The sequence below is a fragment of the Hemitrygon akajei genome, unplaced genomic scaffold, assembly GCF_048418815.1.
Source record: "Hemitrygon akajei unplaced genomic scaffold, sHemAka1.3 Scf000075, whole genome shotgun sequence".
NCBI classification, from domain to species: domain Eukaryota; kingdom Metazoa; phylum Chordata; class Chondrichthyes; order Myliobatiformes; family Dasyatidae; genus Hemitrygon; species Hemitrygon akajei.
This window is the reverse complement of record NW_027331961.1, coordinates 2,545,469-2,565,595: the sequence shown is the minus strand read 5'-3', so window position 1 is coordinate 2,565,595 and position 20,127 is coordinate 2,545,469. Positions and strand designations below refer to the sequence as shown.

Here is a 20,127-nt window from a genome sequence, read left to right as displayed (position 1 = left end):
TATCACCGGACACCGGTGCATTATGATCCCGTGGTCATCCGTGCGTTCAACTGCTGTGATTAGTATTACTGTGCTTATCGTGCTATTTTACTGGGAGTAAATGTGTCCGGTCACCGGCTTATCGGGATGGTCACCTGACAGGATGTACGGGTCACATTAACCAGCACAGTTTCACTCCAAATCTGGTCACAACACAGAGGAAAAAAAAACACACAACAACTACACTAAACTACACACCCATCTAGGACTGCATAAAGTGCACAAAACAGTGCAGACATTACAATAAATAATATACGTGACAATAGGGCAGTAAGGTGTCAGGCCAGGTGTTGGGTATTGCGGAGTCTGATAGCTTGGGGGAAGAAACTGTTACATAGTCTGGCCGTGAGAGCCCGAATGCTTCGGTGCATTTTCCCAGATGGCAGGAGGGAGAAGAGATTGTATGAGGGGTGCATGGATCCTTTATAATGCTGCTGGCTTTACGGATGCAGCGTGTGGTGTAAATGTCCGTAATGGCGGGAAGAGAGACCCCGATGGTCTTCTCAGCTGACCTCACTATACGCTGCAGGGTCTTGCGATCTGAGATGGTGCAATTTCCGAACCAGGCAGTGGTGCAGCTGCTCTGGATGCTCTCAATACAACCACCTTAGAATGTGATGAGGATGGTGGGTGGGAGATGGACTTTTCTCAGCCTTCGCAGAAAGTAGAGACGCTGCTGGGCTTTCTTGGCTATGGAGCTGGTGTTGAGGGACCAGGTGAGATTCTCCGCCAGATGAACACCAAGAAATTTGTTTTGTTCACATTCAGAGACAGGCTGCTGGCTCTGCACCAGTCCGTTAGCTGCTGCACCTCCTCTCTGTAAGCTGACTCGTCGTTCTTGCTGTGTGTTGCAGCACAGTTGTGGGTCAGCAGAGTGAACAGCAGTGGTCTGTGCACACAGCCGTAGGGGGACTCCGTGCTCAGTGTGATGGTGTTGGAGATGGAGAATTAATCCAATTTTGTATCTGTAGGCAGGTTCAAGACACGGTTTTTTGTTGAGTTGGGTGAGAGCGGTGGAGACGTGGGATATCTGAGTTCAAGCCAACATTTTCCTTTTTATATTCACAGAGCCAGAGTTTACAATCTCCGACCTCCTGGCACAGGGGGAGGAATATCGACTGTACCAACTGACAAAGTTCTACAGGGACAGACTCAAACAAGCAATTGAAGAAAAGGTTGAGAGACTGGGTTGGATGTTGACAAAGGAGGGACATTTCAGTAGAGAAGAAAATGAGGTGAGTGCAGTTCGTGTATTGTCACTGATCTGCTGGTATCAGAGGGAATAGTGATCAACATTAATCTCCTGCACGTTTTAGGAGATCGACTTGGGAATGGAGACTTTGATCTCTGACTCGTCTCTCGCAGATCTGGTTTCAGTTTTTAAGGTGGGGAGCACTGGGAACTGCAGGTTTAGCATCACCTTTTCTTGTATCACCTGCTGTATTTATCAGTGTGAAGTAAGAGCAGTGGCTGCATATCTGGGCTTCCAAAAGGCATTCGGTCTGAAACTAATTTCAAATCTTGGCTGAACCGTCGGGTAGCTTCACATCATCTCATTAATCCAGGATGAGTATTAAACTGTCAATTGGGCCAACCGGCTTCACTGCGGTACCTGAGGCAGGGAAACCAGCTAACCACAGCTTGTCTTGGCTCCGTGAGTTCCCAAACAATGTGTTGCTGACTTGTCCTAGTCACAGCAAAGTACAGTGCAGAAACAGGCCTTTTGGCCTATCTATTCCATGCCAGACTACAGAATCTACTTATTCCCATTGACCTGCACCGGGCCATGGCGCTCTATACGCTCATTACGCAAGCATCTATTCAGAATTCTCTTAACCACTTGCACTACTTGCCCTGCTAGCTAGTTTCGCACTCTCACCACCCTCTGAGTAAACCGGTTTCACCTTTGTACCCTTTGAAATTTTCACCTTCCACCCTTTGGTGATAACCTCTTGTTGTAGTACCTCTTTACCTCAGTACAAAATGCCTGCTTGCATTTATCCTACCTATATCCCAATGTAATTGTGTACACTTCTATCAAATCTCCGCTCAGTCTTTCATGTTCCAATGAATAAAGTCCTAATCAGTTCACTCTTTTCTTATAACTTAGGTCTTCCAGTCCAGGTAACATCCTTGTAATGTTTTTTTTTCTGTACTCTTTCAAACATTTCCATCTGTCCTGCAGGTAGGTGTGCAGAACTGCACATAATATCCAAATTAGGCCTCTCCAACGTCTTATACAACATCATATCGTACACGATATTTTCAATTACCAAGGATAATGCGGTAAGAAACTTACTTTCAGAGCCTATCAACATTTGCTGCCACTTTCAATGGCTTATGTACCTGTATTCCCAGATCACTTTGTTCTACCGGTCGCTGTGTAAGATCTACCCTGATTGGTCCATCCAAAGTGCAACATCTTGCACCTGTCAGCATTAAATTGCATCGGCCCCTTTTAAACCCATTCTCCGGTTGGTCCAGACCTCACTGCAAGCTCTTGTAATCAACCTCTTTGTCAACTGCTCCTTCCCAATGTTTGAGTCATCAACAAATTTGCTGATGCTGTTAACCGTAATTTCATCCAGATCATTGATATAGATGACAAACAACAACAGGCACAGCACCGATCCCCATGACACTGCACGAGATACAGGCGCCAAACAGAAATGCAACAGTCTATAGTGACACTCCGGATTCTTTCCAAAAAGTTAGTGTCTAATCCAGTTTACTACTTTATCTTGAATGCTAAGCAACTGAATCTTCTAGACCGACCTCCTATACGGGACCTTGTCAAATACCGTGCTGAAGTCCATGTAGACAATATCCACAACGTTGCCTTCATCAACTTTCCTGGTAACTTCCTCGAAAAACTCTGAGATTGATTGGATGTGAAAGATCACGCACAAAGCTGATATCTTATGACCACAAACATCAATAGTTTGATCTAAAAGGGCAGAAGAAAGCACAAAACATAAAATAAATCTGGTGACTAGCTGATATCTCATGATCCCAAAAAAATCAACAGGTTGTCCTGAAAGGGAAGAAGATCAATAGGATTTCCTGAAAGGGAAGGGGCAAACAAAAAAAACAACTGCTAACTTGCTGAATATCTGACTAATGAGAGACAGGGTCACACCATTTCAGGTCACTCTCCTTGGAGCTCACAAACAGTGATTGTCTTGTTCTGGATCTCACCTATTCAGCCATGAGTGGTATTAGAAAATCAAGTGTGTTACACCCGTGAGTAACTCTGTTCTCGTTGGGATTCATTGGCGCTGTCTGTAATGAATCACACAGGCATTATCCAAAGGCAAGAGGTAATCTGTAAATATGATGCTGATCTATAAATTCATCATCTGGAGACATCTGCTTTACTGGTTAAATTTCTTTCACAACTGTAACTCCTCAGACCTGGTAGCAGTGAAACTGAGGGATTATTTTACAGTGCAGTGGGCCATCAGGGAATTATGCTGATTTATTTCATAATTGTTGTCCATTATTCCCTACTGATATCTGTTCTAGGAGATCAATCATTCAAATCCGGGACACAGAACATAGAATAGTACAGCACAGTACAGACCCTTCGGCCCACAATGTTGTGCTTACCCTTAAACGCTGCCTCTCTTATTTCTCAGAGCAATGTCCTAAGCCCATCCATATTCAGTTACCTTAATTCCATCATAGGTGTATGTTGCTTGAAGACTATTCAATGTTTAATTCATAATTCCTCAGTTAATCAGGAAACCCATGCCTGCATTCAGGAAGTCATTACCATTTTACGGTATGAGTGTCAGGCAGTAACCATCTCCATTATAAGACAGCCGCACTGACATTCCTTAATCTTCTTTTGTCTTTATACATCATGAGACCATAAGGCATCAGAGCACAATTGGCCATTAGGCCCATCGATTCTGCTCCGCCATTACATCATGGGTGATTTACTATCCCTCTCAACCCCATTCTCCTGCCTTCTCCCAGTGAACTTTGCTGACCAGACGAGTCAAGAAGATACCAACCTCTGTTTTAAATATACTCAATGACCTGGTCTCCGCAGCTGTCAGTTCCAATGGATTCTGCAGTTTCACTACTCCTAGGCTAAATAATATCCTCATTTCTGTTCCAAATGGACGTCCCTCTAATCTGAGGCTGTTCCGTCTGGTTCTAGACTCCCCCACGTAAAAACAACATCTCCACATCCTCTCAATGTCTTTCGATATTCCACAGGTTACAATTAGATTCCCCCCTCATCCTCTCACACTCCAGCTATTACAGGTGCATCCAGGATCCATTCCCGTCAAAATCTGGTTTAATATCACAGGTTCTGTTCGTTTAGATTCCTCTCTGGATTTTTCACAACGCCATCACATATTTTCTCTGATCAGGGGATCAAAATATGCGAGTGCGGTCTGGCCAGTGTTTGTTCTTATATTCTGATCCTCTCGAAATGAATGCTGGCATTGTATTTGCCTTTCCGAACAGACTCAAACTGCATGGAATCCTGCACCAGGTCTCCAGAGACTCTTTACAACTCTGATTTCTGAATTTTCTCCCAGATTCAAAAATAGTCTACGTCTTCATTATTTCTGCTAAAGTATATGGCCACGTACCTCACTATACTACATTCCAATTGCCACTGATGTGTCCATTTTTTCATAGGTCCATGTCCTCCCGCGAAATCTCTGCTTTCTCAACACTTACCCTCCCTCCCCATATCTTCGTAACGCCCACAATAATGGCCATAAAGCCTACAAATCATTGACATAACGGAAAAAGAAACTGTCCCAAAACCAACCACTGCATAACACCACTGGTCACCAACATTCGACCAGAGAAAGCCCTATTTGTTCCCACTCTGTGCTTCCTGGCAGTCAGACAAATCTGTCTGGAGAAAATCTTGGATCTTCTATCCATGCCAGTGTCTTTCTTGTCCTACTTTCGGCCCTTGTTAAACGGCGTCATGTGGGACACCTGGTCAAATGTCCTCGGGAAGTCCAAGTAAACAACTTGCACTGACTCTCTGTTGTCGACCCAGCATGCTGTTCTCTCAAAAAATTCCAACAGTTCTGTCAGGCAAGATTTCCTTCCATGGATGTTGGCCTTTTTCTTATCATGTGCGTCCAAATACCCCGAAACCTTATCCTCAATTATCGACTGCTGACATCTTCCCAAACGCTGATCAGACTAACTGGCCTACAGTTTAAAATGATCAGTCCTCCGGAACCATTCCAAAATCTACTGATTCTTGAGTGATCATTACTAATGTCTCCACAATCTCTTCAGCCTCCTCTTTCAGAAGCAATCGGGTGAGTTGATCTGGACTCATATATCTTCAGAACTTCCAGCTTACCAAGTGCCTTCTCCGCAATAATTGCAAACAGACTCACTTCTGCCACCTGACATCCTCAAATATCTGGCACGTTCTAGTGTTTTTACAGTGAGGACTGACGCAAAATGCCGACCAATACCTTCCGGCATTTCCTTGTCCCCTGACAGTACCTCTCCACTGTCATTTTCCAGTGGTCCAATATCCACTCTCCTCTCTTTCAATCTTCATATATCAGACGGACGTTTTGGTAAGCTATTTTACATCATTCTCTAGCCCACCTTCCTATTTCATATTTTCTCTATTTACGGTTTTTGAATTGCCTTCTGTTGATTTGTAAAAACATCCCAGTCCTCCAGCTTTCTACTATATTTTGTAATACTCTGTGCCCTCTCCTTTGCTTTTGTGCTGCTTTGACTACCTCGTCAGCCACAGTTGATCATCCTCCCTTTAGAATAATTCTTCATCTTTGTGATCATTTGTCCTTCACCTTCTGCATTTCTCCGAGAAACTTCAGCCTTTCCTGTTCTGCCATTGTCCCTGTTAGTGTCATTTTCGAATTTATTTTTGCCCAGCTCCTCTCTCATGTCGAGGTAATTCCTTTATTCTACTGTAGCACTGATACCTCTAACTTTACTTTCTCCCTTTCAACCTGCTGGCTGAATGTTGCTATTCTATGATCACTGCCTCTTAAGGGTTTATTTAGCTGAAGCTCCCTAATCAAATCTGGTGCAATACACAACACAGAATCCAGATCCGCCTTTCCTATAGTGGGCTCAACCATAGGTTTCTCTCAAAAGCCATCTCATAGGCATTCTATAAATTCCCTCACTTGGGATTCAGCACCGACCTGATTTTCCAAACTACCTGCATATTGAAACTCCCCGTGACAATTTTAGCATTGACCTTTTTCCATGCCTCTCCTCTCCCCCATTGTAATTTGTAGCCCACATCCTGGCTACTGTTAGCACGCCTGTATATAATTTCCATCAGGGTCATTTTACCACATCGTCTAATCCGACATCACCTCTTTCTCAGGACTTTTCATTTTTAATGACAGCAGTTTCGACCCAACACTTTCACCTACCTGCGTATCCTTTCGATTCAATATTTATCCTTGGATTTAAGTACCCAACTATAAACTTTTGTCAGCCACGATTCAGTGATGCCCGCCATCCATTTGTTTTTGCTCTCTCTCTCTCCCCCTCTTCCGTTCTTGTTGTCACATCTTGTTGATGTAATGCTGCACATTGACAGATCGAGGAAATTAATCACATTGCATCTACTGCAGGGTGTCAGTAAATCCTTATTCTTACACAATATTGATTTAGAATTTCCTTCAGTTACTGTTTCTCTGTTAATGACTGAACCCAGAGAGGATGAAGCAACAGCCCAGTGACTGCATCTGTTCTGAAGCTACTGGGGCCATGAACAGATACTTTCCTGCACATTCTCCATGTCTGTCTGTCTGCTCCACAATAAGTCCATTGTTTCCTTTTGTAGAAAGTCACTGAGCTGACAGAGAAGGGAAACCGGGCAGAGAGTTCCAGACTCTTCCTCAGTTTGGTGAATGGCAAAGGCTCCCGGGCCCGGAGGGCGATGTGGGAATCCTTTCTGATGTGGAGGACTGAGTTACCGAAGTTGGACAGAATACTGAGGGAAATACAGGAACTCGGTATGTTAAAAACACGCACTGAACACAAAGGCACATTGAGATAAACATTTTAGTTATTTTAATTATTTTAGCTCTGTTTCCATGGATTTTTTAAATATTTAAACAGGTCCTGATCCACAGGAATACATGAACATTGGCCAAGGTTTATCTGAATTACCCTCTCAGCTGATAGGTGAGTGATGAAATGCACAGTTCAAACCACATCTCAAGTGTTAGTCTGTGACTTGGCAAAACCTGGGAATCAAAATTCGCCATTAATTATTCGCTGATCTCTGGATTCAAGTAACAATTCAACGAATCTCTCTTTGCAGCCTGAATATTCTACAAAATATATTTTTCTATTAATCCATCTTTTGCTTCTGCTGAAGCCTTCATTCCAGGTCCTAACGCTCTGGGAATCCCCGCACACCCCAGGCAGGCTCCTGATACACTGTATGACCCCGTCCAGGTGACGTTTCTATCTTCAGATCTTTCATCTTCCAAGCCCCTTTTCCTTTGTAATAGCACTACACGCAATTCTGTTTGCTGATGTTCTTTACCTTTTGGAATTCTGCCAGTGACTTGCACAGAGTTTGTCTGGCATTTCCTTTTCACACGTTACTGCAACTACAACAGCAGTTTCTAGTGGTCCGATATCGACCCTCTCCCTTTTTTCACTCTTTATATATCTGGGAAAGAAAAAAAATATACTTTGGTCTCCTTTATTATATTATTGACCATTTCCTTGCATTTACTGCACATTTATGTACAAGTAGGAGCATCTATAACATAGTTGCCTCCGACATGACCTTAGTCACTAGACTCTAGACACTAGAATACTACAGCACAGTACAGGCTCTTCGGCCCCGGATGTTGTGTCGACCCATGTATTCCTTTAAAAAGAGTACTAAACCCACACTACCCCGTGACCCTCTATTCTTCTTTCATCCATGTGCCTGTCCAAGAGGTTCTTAAATACCCTTAATGTTTTAGCCACCACCACCATCCCTGGCAAGTTGTTCCAGGCACCCACAACCCTTTGTAAAAAACTTACCCCTGATGTCTCCGCTAAACTTCCCTCCCTTAACTTTGTACATATGCCCTCTAGTGTTTGCTATTGGTGCCCTGGGAAACAGGTTCTAGCAATCCAGCCTATCTATGCCTCTCATAATTTTTTAGACCTCTATCAAGTGTCCTCTCATCCTTCTACGCTCCAAAGAGAAAAGTCCCAGCTCTCCTAACCTTGCTTCACATGACTTGTTCTCCAAACCAGGCAACATCCTGGTAAATCTCCTCTGCACCCTCTCCATAGCTTCCACATCCTTCCTATAATGAGGTGACCGGAACTGAACACAATAATCTAAGTGCGGTCTCACCAGAGATTTGTAGATTTGCAACTTGGCCTCTCTACACTTGAACTCAATCCCCCTATTAATGAAGCCTAGCATCCCATAGCCCTTCTTAACTATCCTATCAACCCGTGCAGCGACCTTAAGGGATGTATGGATTTGAACCCCAAGGTCCCTCTGTTCATCCACACTCTTAAGAAATCAATGATTAAACTTGTACTCAGCATTCTGGTTTGTCCTTCCAAAATGCGTCACCTCACACTTATCCGGATTGAACCCCATCTGCCACTTTCCTGCCCAAATCTGCACCCTGTCTATATCCTCTTGTGACTTTCGACAACCTACAGCTCCATCCACAACTCCTCCAATCTTCACGTCATCCACAAATTTACTCACCCATTCTACATCCAGGTCATTTATAAGAATCACAAATAGCAGGGGTCCCAGGACAGATCCCTGCGGCACTCCACTAGTCACCGACCTCCAGGCAGAATACTTTCCTTCCACTACTCCCCTCTGCTTTCCTCCTGTAAGGCAATTATTTATTCAAACAGCCAAGGTTCCACTTATCCTGTGTCTCATGATTTTCTGGATGAGTCTCTCGTGAGGGACCTTGTCAAATGCCTTGCTAAAATCCATGTAGACCACATCTACTACCGTACCTTCATCAATTGCTTTTTGTTACCTCTTCAAAAAACTCAATTAGCCTCGTGAGGCACAACCTTCCCTTCACAAAGCCATGTTGACTCAGACAGTAAATTCCAGCCACCCAGAACTCTGTTAAAAAACTACCCACAATTGCTGTAAATTTACCCCATCTAACCTTAACCAAATGCCCTCTGGTATTAGACACCAGTCATATGTAAAAAAAAAGTAACAAACAAAATACAGGCTGTCGACCCAAACTCTTATCTCTCAAACTTGTACACCTCAAACAGGACATAGAGGGTAGTAATCTCCGGATTGCTGCCTGTGCCACGTGCCAGTGAGGGTAAGAGTGCGATGCTCTGGAAGATGAACACGTGGCTGAGAAACTGGTGTAGGGGACAGGGTTTCAGATTTCTACAACATCGGGACCTCTTCAGGGGCAGGTGGGACCTGTGCAAGAGAGACGGGTTACACCTGAACTACAAGGGGACCAATATACTTGCAGGGAGGTTTGCTAGTGTTATTGGGGAGGGTTTAAACTAGATGGGAACCAGAGTGCCAGAGTAGATAGTGGAACGGGGATAAAAATAAATGATGTTGGTAGTTCATGCAAAGTGACAAATAGCAAGATTGTGTGTGTTGGTAATAATCTTCTGAGGTGTGTATATTTCAAAGCGTGGAGTATTGTGGGAAAGGCAGATGAGCTGAGGGCCTGGATTGACACGTGGAATTATGACATCATAGCCATTACTGAAACTTGGCTACAGGAGGGGCAGGACTGGCAGCTCAGTGTTCCAGGGTTCCGATGTTTCAGACGTGATAGAGACAGAGGGATAAAGGGTGGGTGGTGGCTTTGCTTGTCAGGGAAAATATTGCAGCAGTGTTTCGGCAGGACAGATTAGATGGCTTGTCTACTGAGGCCATATGGGTGGAGCTGAGAAACAGGAAGGTATGACCACATTAATAGGGTTGTATTATGGACTACCCAATAGTCAGCGAGAATTGGAGGAGCAAATCTGCAGAGAGATAACAAACAACTGCAGGAGACAGAAATTTGTGATTGTAGAGGATTTTAATTTTCCACATATTAATTGGGACTCCCATACTGTTAAATGTCCAGATGGTTTTTAGTTTGTAAAATGTGTTCAGGAAAGTTTTCTAAATCAATGTATAGATGTACCAACTAGGGAGAATGCAATATTAGATCTCCTATTAGGAAATGAGTTAGGGCAGGTGACGGAAGTCTGTGTAGGGGAACACTTTCGTTCCAGTGATCATAACGTCATTAGTTTCAACTTGATCATGGATAAAGATAGATCTGGTCCTCGGGTTGACTTTCTAAACCTGAAAAGGTCCACGTTTGAAGAAATGAGAAGGGATCTATAAATTCGTAGATTGGGACAGGTTGTTCTCTGGCAAGGATGTGATTGGTAAGTGGGAGACCTTCAAAGGAGAAATTTTGAGAGTGCAGAGTTTGTATGTTCCTGTCAGGGTTAAAGGCAAAATGAATAAGAATAAGGAGCCTTGGCTATCGAGAGATATTGGAACTCTGATAAAGAAGAAGAGAGATGTATAACATGTATAGCAACAGGGAGGAAATAAGATGCTTGAGGAGTATAAAAAGAGTAAGAAAATACTTAAGAAAGAAATCAGGAGGGCTAAAAGAGGACATGAGGTTGCTTTGGCAGTCAGGGTGAACGATAATTTTAAGAACTTCTACAAGTATGTTAAGAGCAAAAGGATAATAACGGATATAATTGATCCTCTTGAAGATCAGAGTGGTCGGCTATGTATGGAACTAAAAGAAATTGGAGAGATATTAAATGGGTATTTTGCAACTGTATTTACTAAGGAAACTAGAATGGAGTCTATGGAAACAAGTAGGGAGATCATGGAACTTATACAGATTAAAGAGAAGGAGGTGCTTGCTGTCTTGAGGCAAATCAGAGTAGTTAAATCCCCAGGACCTGACAGTGTATTCCCTCGGACCTTGAAGGAGACCAATGTTGAAATTGCAGTGGCCCTGGCATAAATATTATGTCGATATCCACGGATCGGTTGCCAGAGGATTGGAGGATAGCTCATGTAGTTCTGTTGTTTAAAAATGGCTCAAAAAGTAAGCCGTGAAATTATAGGCCGGTAAGTTTGACATCGGTAGTACATAAATTATTGGAAGGAATACTAAGAGATAGGATCTCCAGGTATTTGGATAGACAGGGACTTATTAGAAAAAGTCAGTATGGCTTTGTGCATGGTAGATCATGTTTAACCAATCTATTAAGAGTTTATCGAGGAAGTTACCAGGAAAGTGGATGAAAGGAAGGCAGTGGATGTTGTATACATGGCCTTCAGTAAGGCCTTTGGCAAGGTCCCGCATGGGAGGTTGGTTAGGAAGATTCAGTCGCTAGATATACATGGAGAGGCAGTAAATTGGATTAGACATTGGCTCAATGGAAGAAGCCAGAGAGTGGTAGTGGAGGATTGCTACTCTGAGTGGAGGCCAGTGACTAGTGGTGTGCCACGGGGATCAGTGCTGGGTCCATTGTTATTTGTCATCTATCTCAATAATCTGGATGAGAATGTGGCAAATTGGATCAGCAAATTTGCTGATGATACAAAGATTGGAGGTGTAGTGGACAGTGAGGAAGGTTTTCAAAGCTTGCAGAGGGATTTGGACCAGTTGGGGGAATGGGCTGAAAAATGGCAGATAGAGTTTAATGCGGACAAATGTGAGGTATTGCACTTCGGAAGGTCAAACCAAGGTAGAACATACAAGGTAAATGTTAGGACACTGGGGAGGGCGGTAGAACAGAGGGATCTGGGAGTATAGATACATAATTCCCGAAAAGTGGCATCACAAGTAGATAGGGTCATAAAGAGAGCTTTTGGTACATTGGCCTTTATAAATCAAAGTACTGAGTATAAGAGTTGGAATGTAATGGTGAGGTTGTATAAGACATTGGTGAGACCGAATTTGGAGTATTGTATGCAGTTTTGATCACCTAATTGCAGGAAGCATATTAATAAGGTTGAAAGAGTGCAGAGAAGGTTTACAAAGGTGTTGCCGGGACTTGAGAAAAAAAACAGTGGTCATGGGTTAAGGGTGAAGGGGGAAAACATTAAAGGGAACATTGGGGGGGCTTCTTCACACAGAGAGTGGTGGGAGTGTGGAATGAGCTGCCAGATGAAGTGGTGAATGCGGGCTCCCTTTTGACATTTAAGAAAAACTTGGACAGGTATATGGATGAGAGGGGTAGGGAGGGATATGGGCCAGGTGCAGTTCAGTGGGACTAAGCAGAAAAATGGTTCAGCACAGCCAAGAAGGGCCAAAAGGCCTGTTTCTGTGCTGTAATGTTCTATGGTTCTATCTGAGGTGAAAGAGGTGCTGTTGTGCCTTTTTTCACCACACAATTGATGTGTACAGACCACGTGAGGTCCTCAGTGATGTGAATGCCGAGGAACTTAAAGCTGGTCACTGTCTCAACCCCAGATCCATTGATGTCAATAGGGGTTAGCCTATCTTCATTCCTCTTGTCTTTGCAACATTGCATCCAGCTTTTTTTGCGACACTGAGGGAGAAGTTGTTTTCTTGTCACCACTGTGTCTGGGGGGTGACTTCTTCTGTGCAGGCTGCCTCATTATTATTTGAGATTTGGCCAATAAATATAGTATCCTCAGCAAATTTAATTAGCAGATTGGAGCTGTGGGTAGCGACACTGTCATGCGCATACAGAGAGTAAAGGAGGGAGCTTAGGACACAGCCCTGAGGGGCTCCTGTGTTGAGGTTCAGAGGGGCAGAGGTGAGGGAGCCCACTCTTACCACTTGCTGGTGATCTGACAGGAAATCCAGGACCCAGCTGCACAAGGCAGGGTGAAGGCCGAGGTCTCTGAGCTTCTTGTCAAGCCTGGAGGGAATGATGGTATTGAATGCTGAACTGTAGTCTAATAACATCATTCTCACATAAGCATCCCTCTTCTTCAGATGTTTAAGGAGGTGTGCAGAGCAGTGGCTATTGTGTCATCTGTTGATCGGTTGTGTCAGTAGGTGAATTGTAGGGGGTCCAGTGTGGGTGGTAACAAGCTGCAGATGCAGTCCTTGACCAGCCTCTCAAAGCATTTGCTTATTATTAAGGTGAGTGCGACAGAACGCCAGACGTTCAGACATGTTGCCTTAGTCGCTTTAGGTACAGGAACAATGGTGGATGATTTGAAGCAGGAGGGAACTCTACACTAGGAGAGGGTGAGATTAAAAATATCCGTAAATACACCTGCCAGTTGTGCCGCGCGCATCCTGAGTACCCGCCCTGGGACGCCGTCCGGTCCCGCAGGCTTGCGACTGTCCACTCGTTGGAAACACCTGCGAACTTCAGCCTCAGAGATGACCAATGTGCAGGTCGCTTTGTCGGCTCTCCTCGGGGTCTCAGTGTTGGCGATATCGAACCGAGCGTAAAGAGACTTAGATCCTCTGGGAGACAGGCAGCGATGTTGGCAGCACCACTGCACTTAGCTCTGAAGTCTGCATTGGGGTGCAGAGCTTGCCATAAGCTGTGTGTGTTGTTGGTGGAGAGCTGTGCCTGAATACGATCTCTGTATTGTCGTTTCGCAGCCTGGATGACTTTGCACAGATCGGAGCTGAACTTCTTGAGCTCCTGCTGATCACCGGCAATGTAAGCAGTCGGTCACACGGCTAGTGCTGTTCACACGGAACTGTTGATACAAATTTTGTGGTTTGGGAAGTCCTGATCGATTTCTGAAGGAAATCATCTCCCCTCTGTGACAATAACACACAATGGGGGATGTTGTTATTACTCAGCTGTGATAATAACAGCCGGGAACTCTCTTGGCAGCCGGAAAGGTTTACACAGCAGCACCAGGTACTCCAGATCTGGGGAACAAAAGGGTTTGAGGGCATGGACATTCTGGGGTTCCACCAAGCATTAATGATCATGAAACATACCCTAAATCCTGTTCTCTTCCCAAATAGGTGTGTGTGTGTGTGTGTGTGTGTGTGTGTGTGTGTGTGTGTGTGTGTGTGTGTGTGTGTGTGTGTGTGTGTGTGTGTCTGTGAGGGGGGGGTGGTACTAGATGACAACACGATTGTTGGTGACGGTAGGGGCCAATTCTGGATCTGTGGACTCGGGAGCAGTTGGGACATAGGGACAGCTGGGACGCAGGCGCTTGGGTAGTTGGATCCTTCTTGCATCCCCTCTTCTTTCCAGCAGTCGCTCTTCTGGGTTCCTCAGAATTCCTGGCTTTTCCGTGGATCAGCGGCTGCCACCCGTTGACCTCCATATTTACCTGAGAGAGCCTCTGCTTAATTTGGTCCTTGTACCTCCTGCGCGGGGCACCACGATCTCTCTTGCCCTGAGAGAGTTCTCCATAGAGTACTGCTTTCGGTAACCTGGAGTTATCCATGCGAGACATGTGTCCTGTCAGACGGTGGATCTGGCTGAGCAGCAAAGTGGCTTCAGGGCCTGGAAGTTGAACTTATATAGCTGTGCATGTCTGTGTGATTATATGAAATATTAAACTAAATAAGTAGTGCAGAAATAGAAATTTAAAAAGAGATTAGTGAGGCAGTATCGATGGGTTCAATGTCCATTCGGAAACTGCATGGTAGAGGAGAAGTTGCTCCTGAATCGTTGAGTGTGCGCCTTACTCCGTTCCTCGTGAACCAGACGGTGATGCAGCCAGTTACAATGCTCTGCAAGTCACACCTGTAGAAATATTCGAGTGATGCTGGAAACTCCTGATGAAATATAGCCACTGTTGTGCCTTCTCTGTAGTTGCATCGATATATTGGGTCCAGGTTAGATACTTGGAGATATTGACAGCCAGGAATTTGAAATTGCTCACTCTTTCCACATCAGATCCCTCTGTGAGGACTGGTGTGTCGTGTTCCCTCATCTCGCCTTTTCTGAAATTCACAATTAGCTCTATTGACACACTGTCATAACGCAAGCAGGATTCAGCACTCCATACAAGCATATGCAAATCTGATAAGGGGTACACATCACTGAACGTAAATTAAAGCATAACCCATAAAAATGAAGAAACTATCATAATAGTAGAAACGTTAACCAATGGAAGTGTCTGACTCCCCACGGAGGACATCCACACGATCTGAGCCGATTAGATGTCGACAAGGAAGCGTCGAGCTCCTGTCTCAGAGTTGGATACCGATTCCCAGAAACAGAAGGGATCATTGTAGCAATACAGGACAAGGTTGTTGACACATGTAGTTATCAATAATACAGAATAAACGACTAATAGGTCCAAGACGATATATGCTGAAAATTATAAGAGAAACTACAACCAATCCGAATTTACAAGATCCTGCAGTAGTTCAACTGAATCTCATTACTTGCACAAGCACAATAAAATGGCGGACAACATTCACAAAAACATTGCTTAAACTACAACTGATGAAAACCACCATAATTTACTAAACGTACAAGCCTCTTCCACTTTTAGAGTTAGAGTCCTTCATATCATACTGCGTACGATCATTATTTCAGATAGGATAATACATGATCTGCGTTCGGATGTAATTTTACAGGATAAACAAGCAAAAGCAACTTTTTAAATATATATAGCCATTCCAAACACACATAACTTACAGAAATGAACTAGTAAAAAACAATACCAGAAATATGTTGAATTGAGAGGGCAAAATGAAAGACTATGGAACACGAACAGGGTATTATTTATCCCAATTGTAATATCAAGAACTGGTATCATCCTAAAGGCTTTACAGAATAGTATTAATAAATTAGGCCCACACGGCGATACTTGTGTAAATCATCGAAAACCCATAACACTATACACCACGAGAATAGTCTGAAATCTCCTGTCAATTGGGACACGAGTGTGCTTGGCTATGCCTGTACCTCAAGTTTTACCAGTTTAGGCTAAGATGATGATGATGATGATGATGATGATGATGATGATAATGATAATAATAATAATAATAATAATAATAATAATAATAATAATAATAATAATAATAATAATAATAATAATAATAATGACTTAATTATAAAGCACCTTTCATATAGACGATGCCGTTCAAACCACATCACAACGGGATAAAGTGCAAACTAGAAAATGAAAGACAAAATGTGTCAGTCCTAATATACACCTCAGACTTCTGCACAGTACTGTAGTTTAAGGTGTTGATTTCTAGTTTAGGAACATAGTCTCAAAAAAACTCAACGCTGAACTCCCAATGATCCTTTGGCCTTCTACCTTATCGTCTGCCTGCACTGCATTTTCTCGGCAACTGAAACACTGTTTCCCTGAACTATTCTGTTCCATTTTTCCTTGGACAACCTCATTGCACCGATGTGATGTAATGATCTATTTGGATCGTATGCAGAAAAGTTTTCCATTTTACAGTGGGGCTGTCACAATAATAAACCAATTTACCGATTCATTGTCAATAATACAGCGCCCCTTGGTTGCTTAAGATTGTTATAACCGGGGGGGAGGGGGGGGTGACAGTGACAGTGCGGATGAGCTGCCGCGACCTATTAAATGCTCCCAGTGGCGAGTAGCCTCTGTCCAGCTCTTGGCCTTCACGTGCGGTTTAGCCACTAATCCCGGTGGAAGCGTTTCTTCCCACAGGAGAAGGGGCAGAGGTGGGTTACTGGTGCCTTACAACCAGTCGCTTTAGTTAAGATGTTAGTGGGGAGTGATGCTTGTTTAAGCTTCCTCAGAAAGTGCAATCGGGGAATGTTCACCTTCACAAATAACTAGAACTAGAACATGAGGATTGGACATTTTCAGGGACATCCATTGCTGTCAATTCCGTGTCTGTGAACAGAATTTTACTTTCTGTCCTAATATCCATGGAAGCATTGAATTTATTCATGTAATCTCAAACACTGAATGCTGAAATACCGTTATAAAGTTCTTTGTCAGATGAGTCATTTAATGTTTTGAATATGTTCTCTGTTCCCATGGAAGATGTTCAACAGAAACACAAGGAGACTTTGCGGGCACAAACTGAAACACTGAGAGTGAACACGATCCTGATGACGGAGAAGGTGAAGGTTTTCCAGCTGGTTGATCGATACGCTAAGCTCACGGTCATTTCTACTGTTCGGGATCGGAGACTGGTGGAACATGAGCTGCTGGCAAGAGGCAGAGACCATGAGGATTATAGAGAGAAACAACTCCGCAGACAGCTGGAAAAAATCCGTACTGATCAGTTATTCCAGAGCAGCTTTTCCCGGAGTAAATCCAAATCTGGGAGATCAGCAGCAGTGGCCGGAGTCCCGGGGATCGGGAAAACAACGATGGTACAAAAGATTGTTTATGACTGGGCCATGGGGAAAATATACCAACAGTTCCAGTTTGTCTTCAGTTTCAAATTCCGAGATTTAAACAGTATTAACTGTCGAATAAACCTGAAGGAACTGATTCTGGATCAGTATCCTTACTTTGGGGATTTCCTGAGAGAAGTCTGGAAGAACGCTGAGGGATTACTGTTTATATTCGATGGTTTAGATGAATTCAAACACAAAATCGATTTTGCGGACAGTCGGAGATATACAGAACCCAAGCACCAGTGCCCAGATCCCGAGTGGTGGTGTGAAGTGTCTGACATTGTGTACAGTTTAATCCAGGGCAAGCTGCTTCCAGGGTGTTCAGTGCTGGTGACCACCCGTCCCACTGCGTTACATTTATTGGAAAAGGCGCATATCAGTGTCTGGGCTGAAATCCTGGGATTTGTTGATGAGGAACGGAAGGAATATTTCATCAGACATTTTGAAGATCAGACGGTGGCGGAAGCTGTTTTCAATTACGTGAAGGAGAACGATATCCTGTACACCATGAGCTACAACCCCTCCTACTGCTGGATCCTCGCTCTGGCACTGGGCCCCTTCTTCACACAAAGAGTCAGGGACCCACAGCGAGTTCCCAAGACCATCACCCAACTGTACTCCTACTATATTTATAACATCCTGAAAAACCACGGCCGTGAGATTAAGAACCCCCGTGATGTGTTACTCAGGGTTGGTCAGATGGCCTTCAGAGGAGTGTCCGAGAAGAAGATTGTGTTTACAGATGGAGATTTGATCAAGTACAATCTTCAGCCTTCCCAGTTCCTGTCCGGGTTCCTGATGGAGCTTTTGGAGAGAGAGGATTCTGGCCGGAGCGTGGTGTACACATTCCCACACCTCACCATCCAAGAGTTTGTAGCTGCAGTCGCACAATTCCTGACTATACATCCCAGGGAAATCCTGAAATTCCTCACTGATGCCCACAGCACGACAGATGGGCGATTTGAGGTATTTCTCCGTTTTGTTGCTGGTCTCTCCTCCCCAATGACAGCTCGGGGCCTGGTGGAGTTTCTGGGCCCATTTCCGCATCAGACAACCTGCCGGGTGATTGACTGGGTGGAGGAGGAGGTTAAACGCCAGATTGGAAACACGAGGAGTAAAGCTGGTAAAAGGAGCCTCCTGAACACATTGCACTACCTGTTTGAGTCTCAGAATCATGGACTGGCTCAGGCCGCACTGGGATCTGTGGAAACACTTTCATTCCGTGGAATGACACTGACCCCGATTGACTGCGCGGTCCTGTCTCATGTAATCGGATTCTGTGATACAATAAAACACCTCAACCTGCAGGACTGCCACATTCAGTGTGAAGGAATCCGGCGGCTGGGACCCGGGCTGCACAAGTGCCAGGAGTTGACGTAACTCGATTTATCTCTCACTCTGAACTGTGAAACTGTTCAATTGTGTCATTTCAATGTGAAGGGATTTGGTTTAAACTGTGATAAATCAGATTGTGAAGAATTGTGACAAATGCCCAGGGGATCGGTCAGTCATTCCCCAAGGACGGGAGGGTTCTGTGGTTTCTTGTGAAGAGATGTTGGAGTCTTCATCAGATCAGTGAACAACGACCATGGGTTTAATGGTAGTAAATCACAGGAATGGCCGTGTTTCCTGCTGCCTGTGACACGTCCATTGACAATGTTCCTTCTCACTGTTACTGACACCCAGACCGACACTGACTGCAGCAGGTGGGTCAGAGATTCACAACCCCTTCCCGGTGAGGGACAAGAGACCGTCAGCAGACTGTCCCAGTGAGAAGAAAAGAAATACCGTTGTGAGATTGTCCTCCCTGTCCTTTCCTGTTTGTGACTTTGCTCACTACCAGATACACAGAGAGCGAGGCCGCATCTCCTCTGGGTCTCTGTTCAGACCCAACACAGGCGTACAAAAATTTTCTGCATCCTCTCGTCTTGTAGGATTATCGTTTATCTTTGGAATCCTTATGTGGGACATCTTATCCCAATCGCCCTACGATTATTAGGGATCTCATCCCCATCCTCATTCCTGCTGTCGGCTCTCTATTACCCTTTCCTCATCCTCCAGATGAAATGTCTTTTCCCCATCCCCCTTCCTGCGGGATCTTTCTTCCCCATCCCCCTTCCTCCTGTTGGATCTCTCTTCCCCATCCCCCTTCCTCCTGTGGGAACTCTCTTCCCCATCCCCCATCCTCCTGTGGGATCTCTGTTCCCCATCCCCCTTCCTCTTGTGGGATATATCTTCCCCATCCCCTTTCGTCCTGTGGGATCTCTCTTCTCCATCCCTTTCCTCCGGTGGGAACCCTCTTCCCCATCCCCCTTCCTCCTGCGGAATCTTTCTTCCCCATCCCCCTTCCTCCTGTGCGATCTCTGTTTCCCATCCCCCTTCCTCTTGTGGGATCTCTCTTCCCCATCCCCCTTCCTCCTGTTGGATCTCTCTTCCCCATCCCCCTTCCTCCTGTGGGAACACTCTTCCCCATCCCCCATCCACCTGTGGGATCTCTGTTCCCCATCCACCATCCTCCTGTGGGATCTCTCTCCACCATCTCCCTTCCTCCTGTGTGATCTCTCTTCCCCGTCCACCTTCCTCCTGTGGGATCTCTCTGCTCCGTCCCCCTTGCTCCTGAGGGATCTCTCTTCCCCGTCCCCCTTCCTCTTCTGGGATACCTCTTCCCCGTCCGCATTCCTCCTGTGGGTTCTCCCTCCCCCGTCCCCCTACCTCCTGTGGGATCTCTCTCCCACATCCCCCTTCCTCCTGTGGGAACTCTCGCCCCTCATCCCCCTGCCA

General features: G+C 44.8%; 1 protein-coding gene across 1 annotated transcript in view; it reads left to right on the top strand.

Annotated features, from left to right (window-relative positions):
* LOC140722355 (NACHT, LRR and PYD domains-containing protein 3-like) overlaps positions 1 to 18,726 on the top strand; it is a 20,574-nt gene extending 1,848 nt beyond the window's left edge. Inside the window, exons 2-5 of the mRNA XM_073037119.1 lie at positions 1,108 to 1,274; positions 6,869 to 7,040; positions 7,147 to 7,212; positions 16,985 to 18,726. Coding sequence (XP_072893220.1) covers positions 1,108 to 1,274; positions 6,869 to 7,040; positions 7,147 to 7,212; positions 16,985 to 18,726 — 2,147 coding nt within the window. The remainder of the gene's footprint in view (positions 1 to 1,107; positions 1,275 to 6,868; positions 7,041 to 7,146; positions 7,213 to 16,984) is intronic.
* The last annotated feature ends 1,401 nt before the right edge of the window (positions 18,727 to 20,127 follow it).